Here is a 20,255-nt window from a genome sequence, read left to right as displayed (position 1 = left end):
TGTCACTGGATGATGCAGAGAAAGAAAACAGGTCAAAGGTCACACTAACAACTGTGCTGAAACTATCTACTATACTGTACTTGTAGTGCGTTTGTCCCGAAGCTACAATATTGATTAAATCATCTTCTGCCCATACTCACCTACGAGTGAACCAGTATGAGAACCAGGTGTCTCATACAGTTAGTGCTGGCCTGCACAGTAGCTGGTATTAAGAAAATAGTCACAGGAATGTGCTACTCCATTGAGCTAGCAGACGTTCAATGATAACACCTGTTTTTACACTGTGAGCATCAGAAGTAATGCTTCATGTTTCATGCTGTAGAGCCTCACCACTTCATCTTCTGAGTATCTAACACAAACCTATGTGTAGACTCAGTCAGCTGTTCAGACGCGCACACTTCTTCAGTAGCTCCTGCAGTCCGACTCTTCTCTCCTCTGTCCATCTGCATCCTCAGTGAGTTGTAAACACTTTGCTTTGTTCAAATATGGCAAATCAAAGACTTTTAGAGTTTATGAATATGTTATTGACAGCAACCTGGATCCAATATTCTTTTTGTCACCTGTATGTGACATTCCTTCAGTCATAACTCACTTATAAATAAGTCATAAATCTGCTCAGAAATCAGATTCAAAAGGTGGTGGTTTGCAGTAGGTAGGTGGTGGTTTGCAGTAGGTAGGTGGTGGTTTGCAGTAGGTAGGTGGTGGTTTGCAGTAGATAGGTGGTGGTTTGCAGTAGGTAGGTGGTGGTTTGCAGTAGATAGGTGGTGGTTTGCAGTAGGTAGGTGGTGGTTTGCAGTAGGTAGGTGGTGGTTTGCAGTAGGTAGGTGGTGGTTTGCAGTAGGTAGGTGGTGGTTTGCAGTAGGTAGGTGGTGGTTTGCAGTAGGTAGGTGGTGGTTTGCAGTAGATAGGTGGTGGTTTGCAGTAGGTAGGTGGTGGTTTGCAGTAGGTAGGTGGTGGTTTGCAGTAGATAGGTGGTGGTTTGCAGTAGGTAGGTGGTGGTTTGCCCATGCAGATCAAAGCTGGTTGACTAAGCCGAATCTGTGTTTACCATTGTTGTAAAATTGTATTGAACAAAGACAACATTTTGGATGTTGGGACATTTATTTGAAATACACAAGCACGAGCAAGAAACTTTTAAAACTATTACAGTTCAAGAAGAAAAACACAGCGGTTAGTGGAAGGGGGGGGGGGGTGTTGATATCTGATAACATGGCAACACATCAGAATGATTAGTGTTTGCACCTTGAAGCTCTAAGACTCTTGGTTTCTTGCTAAATGCTCGGTAGCTGCTAGCTGATGTGTTCCATGTGGTCAACAGGCTTCACAAAGAGGAGTACAAAACAGGCTGAATACAACATGTGACTATTACTCTGGAGACAGAATGTTAGTAATGGAAGAAGACAGAGGTTCTCAGCTTATTCTCATCTCTGAAGCTGTCTTATCAAAAGCTAGCATATAAACACTTCCTTCAGGCTTTGCTTTTGTCCGAGGTGTCTTGCTCTGAGCTGTCCCCCCTGCTGCCAAACCGCCGGTTCAGCTCTGATGTCAAAACCGAACAGCAGGACTTCTGCAAAAGAAAATGAAGAAATGGTGAAGAAAAGCAGACTGAGAGTCCACGGCCATGTCAGCAGCTCAGTGAGGCTGTGAGCTAAATACTGATATCAGCACGCCAAGATGCTGTAGTGAACACATGAAAAACCATCATCGTTTAGCACGTTAGCATGCTAACGTGTTGATAAGCACAAAGCAGAATGGAGGGATGTTCTCATAAACATACCATCATGCAAATATCCATCCTGCCAGGCTTTGGTGTGTTTATGACATAGTGGTTCACATCAGTCAGCATGAGCTTAGAGCAGGGTTTAGGCAGCAAGAAGCAGCTGTTCATCGGAATCCAACAATGATGGCTCCTAAGAGGTTAGTGCAGATGCTTCTATCTAAATTGGCGAGTATTTCCTCACTGAAATTGGAGCAAAGAACAGCACTTCTCCTGACTGTCTTCAGCAAGAGTTCTAACTACGTTAGAGCATTCATCAATCTCATTTGGTTGAAGTTAGCCTGTGTTAGACCATGACAGACAGATGGTTCATGTGATCATCTGCCAAGTATTTTATGAAAATGCACAAATTCACAAACAGTTTCTACAGATGACCTCCCAGAAGGTTCTGTGCAGAGAATCATCTAATGCGTCAGGTTACTCCCAAATCAGATGGAAGGATTTGGGTTGGACAAATGAAAGGAGGGGAACATGAATGTCTGAACCAAACGTCAAGGCAATCTGTGCAATAGTTGAGAAATTTCACTCAAGAACCATGAACACACATTTCACTGGAATCCATCCAATAGTCAATGAGATATATTCATCAACCCTAGAGGGGTGATCCTCCAGGGAACATGAAGACAGACAGACAGACAGACAGACAGACAGACAGACAGACACTCTTCCCTACCTTGCCTTCCTTAGCCTGGTTGCGGGCCCTGGATAGGAGCTCAAGCAGGGCGAGCAGGAGCCCGACACCCAGTCCCAGGCCCAGGAGGAGGAAGAGGCCCCGCAGGTCGTGGGGCTGCAGGGCCTCTGAGCTGTGGTCCCTGTCGGTGCCCACACAGCTGCTGGCCCACCACTTTTCCCGCAGGTATGTCAGCTCACCAGACTCACTGAGCTGCAGGATGGCCACGGTTAGGTTTTTGACCAGTGGGGAACCTGTCGGTTTAAGGAGAGCTGGTGTGATTGAACAAAGAGATTGTTGAACGTCTCACTCCAAAACCACGAGCATCGTGTTGCTACGACAGCCTTCCACTCCTTCTCTGGTGGCACGTTTCCATCCAGCTTCCAGTTTTGAACACGGCATATACGAACACATATCATATAGATCAGTGTTTCCCAAACTTTTTTCATGGGGACCCACTATTTAAAAATGGCAAACTATCGCAACCCAATTCACAACAGGCCTTATCCATATTTAAAGAGCACAACACATTTGGTCATAAATGAAGGTACCATTTTTACTGCCATGTCCACATCACCTCATATTGGCTATTTTATGCATGCGGTATAGAAAACAAACTTAAATGAAACCAAATAGATGCAATCAGGCAGAGTTAACAAACTATTTCACTCAAAATAAATGGAGATTTTGAAGATAACACTGTTCTCCTTCACACCATGTTGGCACAGGGCGAATCATAAAGATACCAAGGATACAGGATAAAATCAGCCAAGAGTAAAATCATTCAATCAATCACTCTTTATTTCTATAGGGCCAATTCAGTTTACAAGACAGTGTTATCTCAAGACGCTTTCCATAAAGAGCAGGTCTAGACCAAACTCTTTAATTAAGAGACAGACCCAACGATCCAGGAATAAAAAAAATAAGTAAATGCATCAAGGAATATTCTTTTTTCCACTAGTTAATTTTAGGAACATTTTAAGTGTAGAATGCCATGTATGTAATATCTATTATTATTTTGGACAATTGTTCCTGTAGGCTGAAATGAACGCTGTCATGTCAGGATCCTTAAGGGGAAAACCCCATTTATCCTTCACATTTACTGCACCTTTCATCCTTGAACCAGGACAATGATGAATCCACAAGCACTTGAAGAGACAGTGCTGAAAAGATTTTTTATCAGAGGTCATTCTATTATTCACTGTGGCCAGTGTCCTCTGACTGTCCAATTACCAGACTCCAGATGGGAGAAGCTCTAAGTTCAACATGTTAAAATCCTCCTCTGAATTGCCCTCAGTTATTATCATGTGTGAATGTCTGCCTTTTTCTGCCTCTCAGGCAACACACAAGCTGGCCAACCTCCTGCAGGAGGCCGCTGGGGCTGAATACAGCTTATCTGAAAGGTGCATTAATGATTTTAGAATCGTGCAGATAGGAGCCCATAACCATCTGACTGGTGAATGATTTGTGTCATGCAGAAACAACAAGCCTCCCACACAACAGAAAAGATCCCCACTGGTGCAGACGACTCACCCAGAGGTGCTGCTATGGAGTAGGCTCTCATGGCGATGACCTCCTGTGACCGGGTCAGTTTACAGTAGCGAGCCACTGCCAAGTCCAGGGACACCGCCTCACCGATGAAGGCGAAGTTTCCCTCCTGGGCGCGGCGAACGCCCTCCTCCATGCTGGAGACGTAGCTCTTCTTACGCTCCATGTGCTGGTGGATGCGCCGGTACACTGGGTTGTTGGAATTCTGGGAAAGGAAACAATTAAAATTGTTTGAATCTTCTCATGAGGAGCAAAGTGTCATCTTTGAACTCTTGTCAGGAGCAACTGAACGTGCCTTAAAGAACAGCATGGTGGATCCGGCCTCCACTGTGCCATAGTCAATCACATCCTGGTTGGCCAGGTCCTCAAAGCTCTTGATGGAGACGTGCTTGTTGTTGGAGTGCATCGTGGCACTGAAGTTGCCCAAGTAGCAGGCCAGCAGCAGTACAGCAAACAGCCACCAGATAGCGCTGACTAGGCGCCCAGACAGGGCTTTAGGGTGAGGACCAGCACCTGAGAGGACAGAGACAGCAGTCAGGTGTTACCAAGGCTGCAGCTCAGCTGTAAACACACTCCTATTAAAGCTAAAATGAACACTCATGATGCAGTGAAGAGGGTTTCTGATCCCCGTGTTGCACTTCTATCATCCTGTCAGTGAACTGTATGACGTTACTTTATGACAAACGCAGTTTCCACAATTCAGTTTGCACAACAGTTCCTTTGGAATACTACAGTTTTATTGAATCTGCTGTGTGACTTAATCTAGGTGATGTGTTTTTATTAGATTACACTAAATACTGTAAATCCCAACAACAGAACTTAAAATGATGATTCTAATTCAATGCACCGTTCCTGCTCCCTCTCTACCACAAAGAGACTTTACTCACACCACCACATTGAGGCTGTGCTGAGAAACAATTGTCTGAGCCACTGTAACATTTTAACCGAGCCAGCAGCAGTGCCTGTGGTTCAGTTTAGCAGACTGCTGTGCTACCTTGCAAGGTGAGAGCTCCCGTGATGTACCAGAAGCTGTGCAGCAACGTGAAGCTGTGCTGCTCTGTGTCTGGCTCTGCCCATTCAGTGGGACTGATCCTGCAGAAAAATAAAGGCAGATGCTAATTAATGTGGGCGTCAGTAGTCAACCATGCTATGTGCCTCTACATTAGCTCTAGTATGCTTTCTCTTTAATGGAGCCATTACCGTTTCCTACACCTGACCAAGGAAAGGTAAGTCACCTTGACCAAGCCATTCAGCCACCACACACAGAATAATCTGAAATGTTATACATTATTCTTTATACTGCAAATAGCCACATAGCAGTCGTCTGGATGAACAATCCAAAAAATAAAGGCCTTATAACTGTTCAAGTGAATGCTGGAAGTATTCACACTAATAATAGTCTTACTACTACTTAATACTGCTACTGCTTCTGCTTTTATTGTTACTGCTAATACTTATTGTACTGCTACTAAAATGGTAAGTGGTCTGTATTTGTATAGCACCTTTCTAGTCACTTCGACTACTCACCCATTCACGCATCATTCATTCAGGAGGAATCTAAGTTGGAGGAGACTGTTCTTTCATTCTTATTCACACAGTGAAGCTAAGCATGGCTTTATAGTGTGAAAGAACACTGAGATTCCTCCTGAATGAATGATGTGTGAATGGGTGAATGGGGATGTGATGAACAAGCGGTCTGAGTAGTAGAAGTGACTAGAAAGGTGCTGTACAAATACAGAGCATTTACCATTTAGTATAACTCTACTGCTAATAGTTTTACCACTGCTGCTGCCTCTGCTAATACTAACACTGCTACTACGATTATAACTACTGCTACAGTTATTTCTACTTGTACTGCTACCACTTAATAATAATAATAAGAATAATAATACATTTTATTCATAATGCACGTTATATTTGACGGTACAGATCTCAAAGTGCACTTCTGCTACTACTCCAGTGTCTTCAAAGGAGCAGTGCAGCAGCATTACAAGGCTAACTTTGAATAGATGAGGCTTATTCCCGCAGCAGTTTCTAACTAGTGTGTCACTAGAAGGATATTTTGAACATCCTTGCTCTACTACTCAGTGGCAGAGGTTCAAGTGCAGGCCAGTAGTTCATGCACCATGTCGGACTGTCTAGTGCACTTTCTGATGATACTGAGCTGTTTCAGACCACAGGCTGTTGTTTTTATGGATTATTAAACCTGCAGCTGTGTTTGATTGTTTCTTGTTGTTTAAGAACGGACGGTGGGGGTGTGCGATTGATTCACCGCAGAAAAACATGACATATGTAATATCAGTAGATGTAGTATCAGCCAACAGTTTGTGTAGCTTGCACATACCTGCTCACCAGGAATATGCAGAGACCCGTCAGCAGGAAAGCAATGAGCACACCGACCCACATGTTGGTGGAGAAGGGGCCAAGTAGGCTGAAGTCACTCTCCTCAGAGGCCAAGTCTTTGCGCAGGATGAAGCCAATTCCGGTCTGCATGAAGGGGGTGGTCATGTCCACAAACTGCTCTCTGACGGCAGTGAGGGTCAGCGGGGCCACAGCCAGGTCAGCCTCCTGATGGAGGGGCAGTCACACTCATATCATACATAAGACACAGTAAGAGGTGTCGAGCTGTTGGTAGCAGATGTAGTGCCATTTCACTCTCTTTACATTTTAACTATTTGCATGCCAAAGCTGTGTACAGTATGTTTGCTCCAAATGATGTAGCATGGACAAATGTTTTTGAAAAAGCACGGGCACCATCATGGGACTAAAACCCGAATGCCACAACAACGCATTTGTAAATGAATCCAGAATGAAGGGAAGCTCTGGCATCCATTACAGCCAAACAAATACAACAGCAGGGTATTCATACAGTTAAATTAAGTAAATGAAGTAAATACATGGGGGAACTCAAAGTGTTCAATATTCCTAAAATATAAATGGGTCAGAATAAAGTGGGATATATGATCAAAATAAAAAGTAGTGAAATGATTCAAAACTCAATTCTTATACTCTATTATATTATTCTCATTAAAAAAAGACGGACGTATATTATTTATAAATGTATAAATGGTAAATGTTCTGTATTTGTACAGCAACTTTCTAGAGTGCTTTTTCATCACATCCTCATTCACCCATTCACACATCATTCATTCAGGAGGAATCTAATTTGGAGGAGACTGTTCTTTCACACACATTCACACACCTGTTGCCCCAAAGACACTTCGACATGTTGACCCATAGGAGCTGGAGATCGACCCACTCTACCGCTGAGCCACAGCCGCCGTATAAAATAACTACAGATACAAACTCTCTGAACGCACACGGTCCTACATAACCAATGTAGAGCTGCTTAAATACATATCATGCTCTCTATATAATAACCATCCACAGGCCTGCGCTCACATTTACATGGCAACTGGCCAGTTTGAGAAAAGGCTGACAAACCTAGTGACAACCAAACAACCCACTACATACGGTGTATCAGACTTCACTCTAACACACATGCACAGCCAAGTGACTTTACCACATTTGAAGGAGAGTGTGACTTACCCCTCTAATGATCTCACCGATCATGCCGTTCCAGTTTCCGCTGGGGTCCATGGCTCCATAGCGGTTGTCCTTCACCATGTGCAGCTTGTACTTGAAGCCCAGCTTCTTGGAGAGCTCAGAGATCAGGTCGATGCAGTAGCCCTCCAGCTCAGAGCCCCTGCTCATGGTGTACGGATCTTGCTGAGGAAACGGAACAACCAGACTCATTTTAACAGGAGCGTGAGGAGGACTGGGCTGAAGCAGCAACCAAGGTGACACAATGGTTTGAAGATGAAGAGGACAGAGATTGTGAAATCAATGTTCTGTGTTCTTCTTTTCAAATGTTGTTGTTTTTATCTTTAGGAGTGAAATGAGAATCTCGGGATGTGAATGACTGAATGATGGAGATTACTGTGTCATATCTACACGGTGTGAAGTGTGCAGGCCTTGTGTGCTGCCGTTTCAAGGACATGCTTTTCTTCTTCTCATTAAGTACTTTCTGTCTGTAATTTGAGTCCTTAAAGTTCACTTTTGTTGAAATGAGTGGCAGAATCTCTCAGTGCAGTAAGAAGGCTTCTATCTAATGCAAAAACAATTACATTTTCATTTTTGTTCATGTTTCAAGATCCAGATTCTTTTTTATTTTTGAAGAATCAGCTGATTCCTACAGGAAACAGGTTGCTATTATCTCACTGCAGAGGAAGACTGTCTCACTTGTTTGAAGTAGAGACGGTTTTTAGGACATGATAACATATTTTTGCAGCGTACCGCTTGGCTTTGTCCTACATTTCTATCAGTGATAGTAACATTACACCAGAGTCATTGCTGAGATCTGTGAGCACAGTGGCTTTGTCTCTGTACAACGAAGTCAGCAAGGGCAGGAAAGACAAGCAGTCAGACTGAAATAATCCTTCATTAAACAGCAAAACGTAGTACAGCTCCCCTGTTCATGATTTTTACCAGCACGTGTGTTGCAATGCAGCTGCAGCGTCAGTGGTGCTGCTCACATTCTGAACTTTGATATCCACAAGGGGACAAACACTGTTATCCCTCCTTTCCAAAGCCTTCTGTTGTCGTTGGCATTTGTTCAGAATCTGATATTTGGTCGCCATGTACTTCATTTCTGAAGACACACAACCAACGTACCATTATTTAATAGAAATAAGAATACGCCAGAGGCTTAACCTGGCATATCAGCAGAGAGAGTTACTGTCAAATTTAGTCTAACCAGCAGCTTGGTCTACGTCCCGTCAGACTGTGCGGCTGCTTGCACTTCTTGACCTTATGGACAAATCTTTAGTGATGTCACCACTTTGTCTGCTCTTAGCAATCAGCATGGTCAGTATCATTTTTATTATCACTGATACAAATGATGGCCTGCTTGTAACGAACTAGAACAAAGTGTCAGTTGAGCCAAGATGACTCTGTCTCTCAGCTGCACAAGGCCTGTGCCACCTTGGTGCTCTAGTGTGGAAAGCAGCCAGAATACCTTTATAGTGGTGATGGATAACTCCTTGGCATCTAGAATGGAAAAACAAGCAGCTCAATAAATTCTGGATTCTTGTAATGAAGCAAGTCAATGTAATCAGGCAAAGAGTATGAGCACAAAGATGAGAGGATTTAGTCTGAGCCCGTTCTCTGGCTGATTAGTGATTTGGTTTCATGTCTATGAGCCTCTGTGCAGAGCAGCCTCTGAAAGCCTAATGAAGCACATTGTTGCTTTGAGTCCCCTTCATGTGTTTTTCTCTGGGCCACAGCAGTAAATAAGTCCAACCGCCACTGGAGAACAATGACGGCGTTGTTGTCGGCTGTTTTTCAGGAGACTTGGAGAAAAGAGCTCGGTACTGAAGGGACAGTGAGGGGGGTAACTGGGCCCCTGTGGAAAGATCAAAGCAGGGACCCGTCCTTAAAGATGTGTTTTGCTCTTATTCTTCAACCTCCCGCCCGTCATGTAACCAAAGCAGGGGATAACCCTCCCCCACCCCATCCCCTGACATCAGCCATGACACTCAGAGTTGTTTTCTTGTCGCCATAAGTGTGACCAATGGCATTCCCAGCGTGTCCAGCAGGCCCTAACATGCCCTGCCAGGGTCGCTCGGAGAAGGGAGGGGGGATAAGCGGAGGTGCCAGGGGTGCAAGTTCTTCATGATTGCATGCAATAACAAAAGTGAGCCCGGTGGGGTCATATAAAGCCGATGACACCCCATCAGTCTCCTTTAGAGAAGATGGCAGGACCTACGATGTGCGGAGATGCCTGTCAGTGCGGAGATGCCGGCCTGCAGAGTCTTCCCCCCACACCGTTTAATTTGACTGATTTATCACAGTGCTTTCTGGGCCACAGCAAGGCAGTAGCCCCTCCACTGGTGAGAAACGGGATGCTGCCATAGTGGATGGAGACCCCTCTGTGCTTTGATAGGAGTCCAGCAGGGCCAGTGGGGAAAGAGTCAAGTGTGAGGAATGATCTGGGAGCATGACCCTGTCTCATAGGTCAGCCAGAGCTGCTGGCACAGAGCGGGGCTTCAACTCCGGAGGAGGAAGTCATCTCATTGGCTGAGGGAAACTTTAAGGGGTGGAAAAGCTTTTTAGAATATTTCTGAGTAACTGGCAAAAATGTATGAAACAGAATTTAGTTGAAGTATAAATCAAAAGAAGTGCATTCTGTGCGTGGACCCAAACAAGCCTGATTAGAAACAGTATTTTTGGTAAGAGTGAGTACGTTTTTTTTTGTTTTGTTTTGTTTTTTGAAAAGGTTAAATGTTCCACTCTGGCCCTTACTGTCACTTAAGTACAAAAAAGCAACTACAACCCAACCCCACCGCCAAACAATGCACACTGATTTTGGACAGTTCTGCAAAACCCTATGTAAAGTAATCAACAATACTCAAGTGTGTGTGACAACTACATCCAGTTTAACCCTTGTATGGTGTTTTCATTTTTTTATCAAGGGCAAAATGATACGATTAATTATTTTCTCATTGGCCTTGGCTTATATTGATGAGTCTGAGTTTGAAAAAATGATCAGTCGTATCATTTTTCTTTAGATAAAGAACATGAAAACGGATGAAATCAGGTCCACAAACCTGAACACCATACAAGGGTTAAGGTTGGGATTAGGACATTGAGGTTAGGTAACTGAAAACTTGGTTAAGGCTACACAAAGATCACACTAACTTTTTCTTTCCAAAAAGTAATTGTAGTAATTGCAGCGTGACACAAACTCTGGTCTCCTAAAAGAAAATCATGCACGCTACAGGTCCATCCACCACGCTGACCACCACACCCTTCCTGTCCATAAGGGACACTTCTCTTCCTGCACTATTCCAAGACCTACTGGGCTAAAATAATCAACCCAGCCTCCTGAACTTAAGTACACAACTGCCAACAACACTCTGTCTGAGAATGTGATGCTGGCAGACACAATACAATACAAAACAACACACAAGCAAAACGACAGATGTGGTCATAGACTACAGAAGAAATGATCATTTTGGAAAACCTATGATGGCTGCAGTTTAGTAAAAAAGTAAACCAACAAAGAAAAAAAGAATCCACTCCTTTTTTGTTAAGCTCTTTTGTGTGAGCACACTGTAATGAGGACTGTATTAGAATGCACTGAATGCAGACGTTAATCGTTCCCTGTCGGTACCCAGATCATTTCTAGTTCATAGTGTATTGTATGGGAGGTTGAACAACAATTCTACAACAATTCCACCTCCAAGAAAAGTTTGCAGAACTAAAATTACACCCCCCCAGTTCAGGGGTGACTGCAATGATTGCTCACCTACACAGACGGTGAACATGGCCCAGAGGGAACAAAGGCAGAATGTAGCCTGCCAGTTTTTTCTGACAAGTGTTTTGACTGCTCAGAGGCAAATAGTAAAACAGTGCAGCAAAATCTGTGAAGTTTAGCTCGGACAGAGCAGAGATGAGGGAGGACAGAGCAAGTTGTGACAAGAAGTTCATCATGGAGCTGGATTTTCATAATCCGTAAGCAAAGCACTCACAGAAACACATGGATGACGACGTCCCTGAACGTGATGTATTCAAACAAACTATCTGCTCTTGGCTGTAGTGTGTGGATGTAGCTGTGTATGTCAGGCTTACCTGCAGTGACTGCCCATGCGGTCAGGGCAGCCACACAGAGGAGCAAAGCCTTCCAGTTCTTCATGTTGTCACCACCCTGAAAATGATGCTTTCAGTACTGAAAAACAACAGAAATGTGTCTAAAAGTGGTCAACTAGTGATGTAGAGCAAAGGTCCCCTTACCTCAGCTACGTCAGTTGCACTGTGAATTAAAACCTTACCTTCTGTGCGAGGGACGACTCCAGGAAAATGTGTAAGAAATGTACAAGTCTCACAAGTGGGCAGTGCGAGGGGTTGTGTGGAGAACAATGCAGTGAGAGTTTATATGGGGGAGCACAGGGAGGGAGGAGATAGGGCTTCAGAGGGAGAATAAACTTGTGATTGTTGGGCAGTGGTTTTGGCAGAATACAGTCTGAAGAGAGAGGATATCAAATTATTGGAGCGACGTGTTCTTGCAACACATGTTCAGGTTTGTATGAATGATGTAGTTTTTGAGGAAAACAATATTTTTCTTCCTCTCACCATTCACACCGATAGCAGGAAAAAAAAACAGCATACCACCGTGTCAGTATGTCTCATTATTCTACATGTTTTGGGAGTCAGTACGTCTGTTTTACTCCTGTTAAATGCAAGGCTAACACTTGATTGTGTAACATTACACAACATTACACAACAGGATCTTGGAAAAGCGAGTTGGGAGGAGGGTCTGGAGTTCTGGGGGCTTACTGATGGATGGACTGGAGGTCCCAGGGAGTCAGAGGAAGAGACTGGAGGCACATGTTCTTCCTCCTGACTGACCCAAAGGGACTCCCCAACATAAGTTCAATCCTTAAAAAATCCTTGGCTTCAGTTAAGACTCCTCCAGCCTCCCTGAACTTAAATTACATGAAGTACAACAAACCATATTCTAGAAGCAGTGTCTATAAAAATCTGTTCCACTTCTTTGTCTCAGAAATATTCCTACAGACTTAGCATAAGTCTACAAATCAATTTATTTGCACAAAACCCTGAAAAAACAGGCAGTGATTTCATCTTGAAAGGAGAGACTGCATTCACTGACACAAAAACATTCTCTCAGGCCTGAAGTGCTAGACAGGACTCGGAGGTTGCAGTTGAGAGGCCAAGCTGTGCCAAACTGTCCAGATAAATACGGCTTTAAGAGGGACTCGGTGGTTTTCTTGGAATCCTAATGAAGCCGTCTTTTGTATTTGTGTGCTGGCTGGAGAGGAGTCTGTGGCACTAAAATGAGCATGTCGCGCTTCACAAAGTCTAACAGAGCTGAGGAAGAGGCCTGGCAGTGTGTGACAGCTCACCAGAGGTGGCCGTCAGCTTTGGAAACCACAGACTTGACAATGGACAAACCTTTGACTGACAAATCGGTGTCCTGAGAAAGCAGGGGGGGGGGGCTGCACTGATTCTTAGATTTGAAAACATGGGGTTAGAGTTTCAAGGGCTTACAGCTAAAGGACTTTTAAGGTTAGAGGAAATGTGAGCCAGCCATTGTTGGCACATCAGATGTTTATTACAGAATTGATGGGTATTCCAGGAGTTGACAAAGGAAGCTGATTCTGGTGCATTTTCTTCAAAAGGTATGCATGAATCCATTACTATTGTTATCATTGTATTAGGTTTCAGTTTGTGTCCCAGAGTGTACGAGCTGTTTCAAAAGATCGCAGGTCGAAGGGATACACTGAATACTTGAGCATATTTTTGAGGAATTTACACAAGTTGCATTACTATGACTGGCTTTTATTCCATACACCATTCTAGGGTCTGAGAATGTCTCAGTGAATAGTTTAGTTGTAATCTTGGGTGGCAAACGACACTGAAGAGAAAAGCTCTCTGCTTTAACCGCTGGTTGAGCTTGTCCTCTCTTGTGCAGTCTCAAATCTTTGTTCTTGAGCATTCACCCTTCCCGCAGGGGATCCTTTTTTTTTTTTTTTTTTTGGCCAGAGAGGTTGAGAGAGGTGATGGCTGGTAAACACAGACCCCAGCAGAGTCCATAATTAGAGTATAAAGCAGACACTGCCAAAACCAAGGCCAAAGGCTTTCACATGTCAGCTTGTGTCAGGCTCAGTTTAACTGGTTTCTTAATGGCCCGTCTTTGTCTCTATGCTAACACGGCTGCTGATCGATTAAGTGTAAATGAAATAAATGAGCTGTGAAACTTTCAATAGTATTAATTTGAGATTTATTCAGGTCATAATTACACATTGTTTTAATTAAATATTGTCCCTAACATTTTGCACAAAGAACTGGCGTGGCAGTGCAAACAATACAGCAGGCCGACATACACACGTGCTTGACACAGATCATTTCCATCAGGTATTACGGACCAATGAGGAGTTTCAGGCATGATGTGTCTTAACTACCATCAGATGATCCGAAAAAGACATTTGGAATAATAACAAATCTTCATATAAAAAGTCTTTGTAAAATAAAGCACAGCCTTAGGTTAAACATTACAGTGCATAAAAGACATGCAGTCAACTAAAAAGGGTCAAACTTGGTCTGAAGTAGTCTACCACTGCTTTAAAGTACGGGATCTCAGTGCTGTGACATGCCACAGATCAGGAAGGTTAGCAAAATATTGGCGGTTCGGTCAAATTACATTGCAACTACTACACAAGGAATACTAAAAACGAAGACCTTTTGTCCTGTGGTGGGAATAATTCCTTTCCATTTTTAGCAAAGACATGAGGCGAGCCTCAGTTTTAGCATCAAACTGTACATTATCTTCAACATGATACCATGCCATGATTCTCAAAATATTGCTAGTGTAGAGACGGGCTGATAATAACGCCTTGACATTAAGTATCTAGTTTTCAACTTAGTTAAAGCATACCATTACAGTTCAAGTAAATAAAATGAATGAATAATTTAAAATCCTGTCCTCTAGTGGTGATCTATTGCTACCGTATGCTCATGTAAAACTCCAAAAAATAGTCACAGTCAACATAAACAGCTATAAAAAAAACTCCATGTGTTGTTGACTGAATACATTCTGGCAAGTGTCTAACATTTGGTTCGAACAGACGACGGAGCTGCTGCAGGAGCTACTTTTAGAGGAGCTGCTCTCCAGCGGCTTCAAGACAATGTTCTGTGAATGCACAGGAAAAAAACCTCAAGATGAAGAACTGATTGTTCATGGATTACTAATTCAGTGGAAGAGTTTACTGTGAGACATTGAAACAATCAGTATTGTGAAGCAGTTTTCTGACATTTTCTGCAAGAATGTGTCTTTCTAAAAAAGATGGACTGTATTCCAAACAAGATTCGAGCTGCGTCTCTCACGCTCAGTTCCAAGTCAGCCAGTTCTTAGAGTTTGAGCATGAAAAAGACTTCACTGTTTTCTGGGTCTGGGGAGGACTGTGACTGTCTACGTGGGGGGGTTGCTATGGGGGTGAGCTGACTCAGCAGGTCCAGGCTGGTGCAGGGACTCCGGGCCACGCAACACGCCCCTTCAGGGTTCCCCCGCTCCTCAATGGGGCTCGCACTACTTCCAGTGAGGCTAAAGCTTGCACTCCGGCCCTGTACCAGGCCCTGGAGTCTCTGCCTTTCCTGGGCCTTCTTGGCCCTGTTTGCAATGTATCGTACCCTGCTTTGGCTCCTTGAAGAGGTCCTTCGCACCAGGCTCTCATCCACAGTCTCCTCCAGTGACTCTCTAGGCTTGTTTTCAAAGTCACTTGCAGTCAGGGGCTCAACATTAGTCAGCTTCCGCAGCTGCTCTGTCAGGTCGCTGGATGGTTGAGACTTCTGAGGGCTGCCCTTGCGGAGCTGGTCCCTGGTTGGCCTAACGATGAAGCTGCGGCTGATGCTGCGGTACTTGCTGTCAAAGTTACAGGAAATGTCATCAGAGGTCAGATCCCCGAGGCTTTTGGACATGGAAGCAGGAGTTGTTGTGATCGTAGCTGCAGAGGATGGTCTGCTGGCTGATGACTGCTTGAGCCCTTCCATGTAGAGCCGGCTCCAGGTGTGCCTCCTCTGAGTCAGTCTGCTGGGTGAGTCCACAGAGGCTTCCTGGGGGGGCTGCAGGGGGCGGGGCTTAAGCTCATCTTTGGAGCATTCTCGTTGCTGAAGATTGGGGTTTGATTTGCTCTTGCTGACTCGCAGGGCATCGCAGGAGGTTAATGTTGAGCGACAGCAGTTGACCCAAGGAGGATCGCAGGTGCTGCTGGCTGTGGGCAGGCTGGTGAGGCTCTTCCTGGCCAGGTTAGGCAGGGACAGGTCAATGACTGTGTCACTGGAGGAGATGCTAGAGGAGGAGGACATGCTGTCTCGGTGGCTGCCTGGCTCCAACTTGCTCCAAAGGCGGTCATTCATGGTAGCATCGGTGCAGACCTCTGGCACCGCTGACTGGGCTTGCCCGGTAGCTACAGCTACCCGAACGTGGCCCTCACTTTTGGTTCTTCTTACTGGTGTGTGTGATGGTAGATTGCTAAACAGTGCTCTCCTGATCTGGGCTGCAGGGACTGCATGGGGTTTAGTGGACACTGGTGCAGCAGAAGACTTTGCTCTGTGGTCTGGGTTCAATTCTATTGTGTCATTTTTCTCTTCTGTCAGAGTTTCTTGTTTTTCGCTCTGGTTTGGGATGTGCTCCATGTGTGAGGGAGCGCCTCTGCTCTGGGTGTCTTCTCTACAGTTGGATGGTGGAGCTTTTCCAGCTGGATTCATGAGAGTGATCGGTGCAGTGGGAGGTTTCTTTGCATCTCCGTTCACCTTGATGGTGATTTCCACCACCCCATTTGAAGGAGGGATTACTGTTGAGTCTGCCTTTATTGCTATGGGTGGCGAGTGCAGTGGTGTACATGAGAAGTGATGTGAGGACAGGCTGTCTTCTGGAGTCGACACAGACTGGACGAAATGTGTGTTCCTGGCGTCTTCAAGGTTTAGTGCAAGAAATGGAGAAGGGGGAGTTTGTTTGTGCACTGTGGAACAGTCTGTGAAAGAAAGAGAGAAAAGAAAAGTTGGTATTGGTTCATGAGGAAGGAGACAAGTGGAGTGGTGAGGTGAAGAGGTGAGAAAGATGAATGTTGGTGTATGAACTGCTCCACTTGAAACTAAGAAGCGATGTGAGGGCACACGAATGGAGTGGAAAAAGCTATTAAGTGGACCTGACCCACAATTATTTTGTCACACAACAGTTTCTTGTTCAAACAATGATAAATCCACAACTTAAATCTTATTGTCGTAGCTCGATGTGACTACATTGACTTGTCTTAATGACAGATCTAAACTAAAAATCTAAACCTAAAACTATAAATAAATAGTTTCTCTTATAGTAAAAATGTGGGAACACAGCAACAATGCTAAAAAGAAGCACAATGAGGGAGGAAGTCCAAGAAGTCAGATGAAAGTCCAGATTTCAAACCAAGTGTCATCTGCTAACATTATTTGACAGGTAAAAACCCAAGTGAGCACTTCTGAAATGACACTAATAATTCTTCAAGTGCAGCAGAAAACTGTGTGCCCAAAACTAGTTGGTACAGTAGGTCAGAGCTGAACCAGGAAGAGTTGACCATTTGAAGAAATTACCATTCGCCTTTGCATTTTCGAAAAGGTCAGTTTAAGACCTATCAGACTTCTGTTTGTGATGTTTACTTAGTGAAAACATTGTACAGGCTGTAACACAGTGAAAAGTGATGAACTAAGTTTCATGAATAGTGTTTTCCTCTGGCCCACAGTGACTCCCTGTCTGGACCTGCTCCCCTTGTCACTGATGTGAACAGACAGCGGTGGCTTGGTGCTCTCAAACCCCACAGATGGGACAAATGGGCCATAAGAGAAGAGAAGAGAAGAGAAGAGAAGACGAAGAGACTGCTGGGTGAGGTAAAGGTGCACAGGACACAGTTAAGGTTGCATGCTGTCAGCGGTTTACCTGGCTCTGGTCATCCCCTCAATTCTGCACTAGGAACAGAGAAGGCGTGCAAAAGGGACAGAGAGGAAAAGGAGTTTAGCAAAACTGGAAAGAGGAGGGAGAATGGAGGCAAGGAAACAGCTTTCAGGACAAAAGAGGCAAGAGACGAGAAGTAAACACACCTATCGGTATGAGAAAACACATCACAGCATTTGTTTTAGACTGAATAGAAAGATAAGAGCTAAAGCTGCTCAGACGGAGGTTTATCAGGTGATTTACTAACTAGTATGGTATCTGATGACTTATGTAACAGATGACAGCACACAGTAACTATTTTAACGAGACCAGAATACTCCCATAATCAGTTCTGTTCCCTGAACATACTTAAAACTGTTCAATCCTGTTTGATAGTAGGGATAGGTGGGATAGTGGGGACTGGCCTCCCCTTGAACATGTCATGTGGAGAGGAAGAGTAGATTTTCCGTTGAGCGCAGCACAGATGCCAGTGTCTCATGGCTTCCAGTACATAGTCAGTTGTGGTACCCCTTGTACTTTAAAATCACACACAGGTACGCAGGTACGGGGGTAGACATGCAGGTCAGCTGTTCTTATTACAGTTCTGTGAGAGCCACAGACACTCTTCTTCTTCTTTTTTGTCAGGCCATTTCATTTATTGACTATTTCAACAAATATAACAGTAAATGCTCTAAAATAAGGTGCAGACCCGGCTTTTAAATTATCTACTACCAAGTTACTTAACTACTTCTATCTTGCGTTCAAACTTACCACTTCTCTCATCTGTCAAGCATGTGGGTAGTATCAGGTACAGTATTTCAAGGCAAAGAGAGGACAATTCTAATTAATTAACTGAAGAATCAGTGACGAGGTGGAAGCTACAGAAACTAGAATTTAATTGGTAACAATGGAAAGAAATAGGAGGGGTTTTAGATTTGACCTCAAACTATCAGGGACATGTGGGATGACAAGCTGTGACTTACTTACAGGGGCACAGCAGTGGGATGTTTCTGACAGCACTGTGCTACCAAACACGTGTGGTCTGTGCATGTACAGAGGCTAACTGGAAGTCTACAGCCACTACACAGCTGCTACCAGGTTATCGCTAATGCTGCCTCAGATCCATCTTACCAGAGAAGAACATGGGGGACTTATGGCGCAACTCTTCCATTTTCTGGGCAAACAGGGCATTCATCTCACGCTGCAGGGTGCCAGCGGCCCTCTTGCGGCTGTCGAGGACAGAACGTGGAGGCAGCATAGGAGGCGACTCCAAGCTGCTCAGGCTGCCAAAGCTGTCACAGCTGCTACTGTCACTCAGCAAAAGACTTGTATTTGCATTGCTGTTTGTGAACATTGAGCTGCAAACAGAGCCATAGTTGGGGGGTGCTGCCTGCTGCCAACACAGGTTGGTCCTGCGGTCTGCTGTGAGGCTCGGCGCTGGGGTTACGGTGTTGGCGGAGCGTCTTCGGGGAACGCTGCAGGACCGAGTTTTCCTCCGCAATGCGTCGGTCTGAGGTCGGATGTGCTGGGCACCCAGAGTTTGCATGGCTTTGGATTTGGAGAAGGGGATAGGTTGGAGGACAGCCTGGGGTGAATACTTAAACTCGGCCTCTATGCACGTCTTGGGGAGGGAAGGAGGCTGCTGCGGCTCTGCCTGGGCAGTGAGGGTCGGGGGCTTGGCTACATGCTCTGCTTGAACTTGGGTCTTGGTCGAGGAGGCGCAATTACTTCTGTCCCGTTTCTCCCCATTTGCCATTTTGGATTTGCATCCCTGCCTTTCTTTAGTCTGACCCTTTCTTTCAGCCTCTGGACTCTCCTTGGAGCCAATCACACATGTGATGCAGTTGGAGGACATCCCCACCCTGCCTGAACTGTTGAGTGCGACACGGGCAAACACCCCCGGCTTCGCGTCCAGCGGGTCATGAAAGCGGAGCCGACTGGCCCTTTTCAGAGGCTCACTCATGGGTCGTCGCTGAGCAAAAATCGGATTCTTACCTTTACCCTTCTCAGGGCGAAAAGCCCCATTGGTGTCAGGACGGTCCCAGGAACCCTTGGCTTGGGGGGATGCCAGTGAGTCCCCGTTGCGGTGTTGTGGTGGTGTGGGATGCTGAGAGGCAGCAGCAGAGGCTTTGACCTCAGACTCTCGCTCCTCACTAGCGCCTTCTGAGCTGTAGTCTTTGGTGTCGATCTCTGAGAAGCCCTTCTTGATTTTGGGCTGGCCTTTGGTGGGTGCACTGGCAGTGCGGCGCAGGAGGTGGGCACCAAACGGGTGCTTACGGCTGTGCTGTGCAGCAGCATGGCTGTCTAGGGAAGCCTGCTTTGGGTTTCTGTGAAACAGCCCTTTTATACCGCTGGCTGCTCTGGCCTGAAAAAAGAAAAAACAACAAATAACCGTCAAACACACAACAAATCTTAACAAACCAAAACGAATATGACATAAAGAAGTCAAACAAAACAATGTTTTCCATAACGCAGTTGGCACTGGTCCACACTGCAGCAGTGCAATAATACATGGGCAGTTTTTGTACAGTGAGCATGCTTAAAAAGTAACCAACAAATCCATCCATACATACAGTATACCTGGAATAACCTGTGTGAATGATCACTCAGTCTTTAACGGGATCATTCAGCTGTAATCCATGCTGACTAGCTTTGAATTCCACAATGATTCAAAGTGTTAGCCTGTTTGACATTTAGAGCACCTGCAGTAAACAGCAGCTGCAGTCCCACAGCTAGATTATTAGTAAGGCAAAGTTAGCCCTAGTGTTACACACTTA

General features: G+C 44.9%; 2 protein-coding genes across 3 annotated transcripts in view; both read right to left on the bottom strand.

Annotated features, from left to right (window-relative positions):
• Positions 1 to 1,082: 1,082 nt before the first annotated feature.
• Positions 1,083 to 11,891, bottom strand: LOC139209703 (probable glutamate receptor). Of its 2 annotated transcripts, XM_070839518.1 has the most exons (10): positions 11,828 to 11,891; positions 11,628 to 11,703; positions 9,013 to 9,044; positions 7,545 to 7,724; positions 6,340 to 6,563; positions 4,990 to 5,087; positions 4,291 to 4,508; positions 3,981 to 4,200; positions 2,451 to 2,701; positions 1,083 to 1,567 (listed from the first exon to the last, which is right to left on the bottom strand). In XM_070839518.1, the coding sequence occupies exons 2-10, from the start codon at positions 11,689 to 11,691 to the stop codon at positions 1,469 to 1,471; spliced, it is 1,386 nt and encodes a 461-aa protein (XP_070695619.1). In that variant the 5' UTR covers positions 11,692 to 11,703; positions 11,828 to 11,891; the 3' UTR covers positions 1,083 to 1,468. The 2 variants fall into 2 exon arrangements, with proteins under 2 accessions (XP_070695619.1, XP_070695620.1); XM_070839519.1 differs by lacking the exon at positions 11,828 to 11,891 and having other exon boundaries at positions 11,628 to 11,715.
• A 3,020-nt stretch (positions 11,892 to 14,911) lies between these two features.
• plch2a (phospholipase C, eta 2a) overlaps positions 14,912 to 20,255 on the bottom strand; it is a 136,518-nt gene continuing 131,174 nt past the window's right edge. Inside the window, exons 21-22 of the mRNA XM_070839161.1 lie at positions 19,474 to 19,843; positions 14,912 to 16,546 (exon numbers count right to left, since the gene is read on the bottom strand). Of these exons, the coding sequence (XP_070695262.1) occupies positions 14,925 to 16,546; positions 19,474 to 19,843 (1,992 nt within the window). The 3' untranslated portion in view covers positions 14,912 to 14,924. The remainder of the gene's footprint in view (positions 16,547 to 19,473; positions 19,844 to 20,255) is intronic.

This window comes from Pempheris klunzingeri, chromosome 11, assembly GCF_042242105.1.
Source record: "Pempheris klunzingeri isolate RE-2024b chromosome 11, fPemKlu1.hap1, whole genome shotgun sequence".
NCBI classification, from domain to species: domain Eukaryota; kingdom Metazoa; phylum Chordata; class Actinopteri; order Acropomatiformes; family Pempheridae; genus Pempheris; species Pempheris klunzingeri.
Note: the sequence above shows the minus strand (reverse complement) of the source record. Positions and strands in the feature narration are given on the sequence as shown.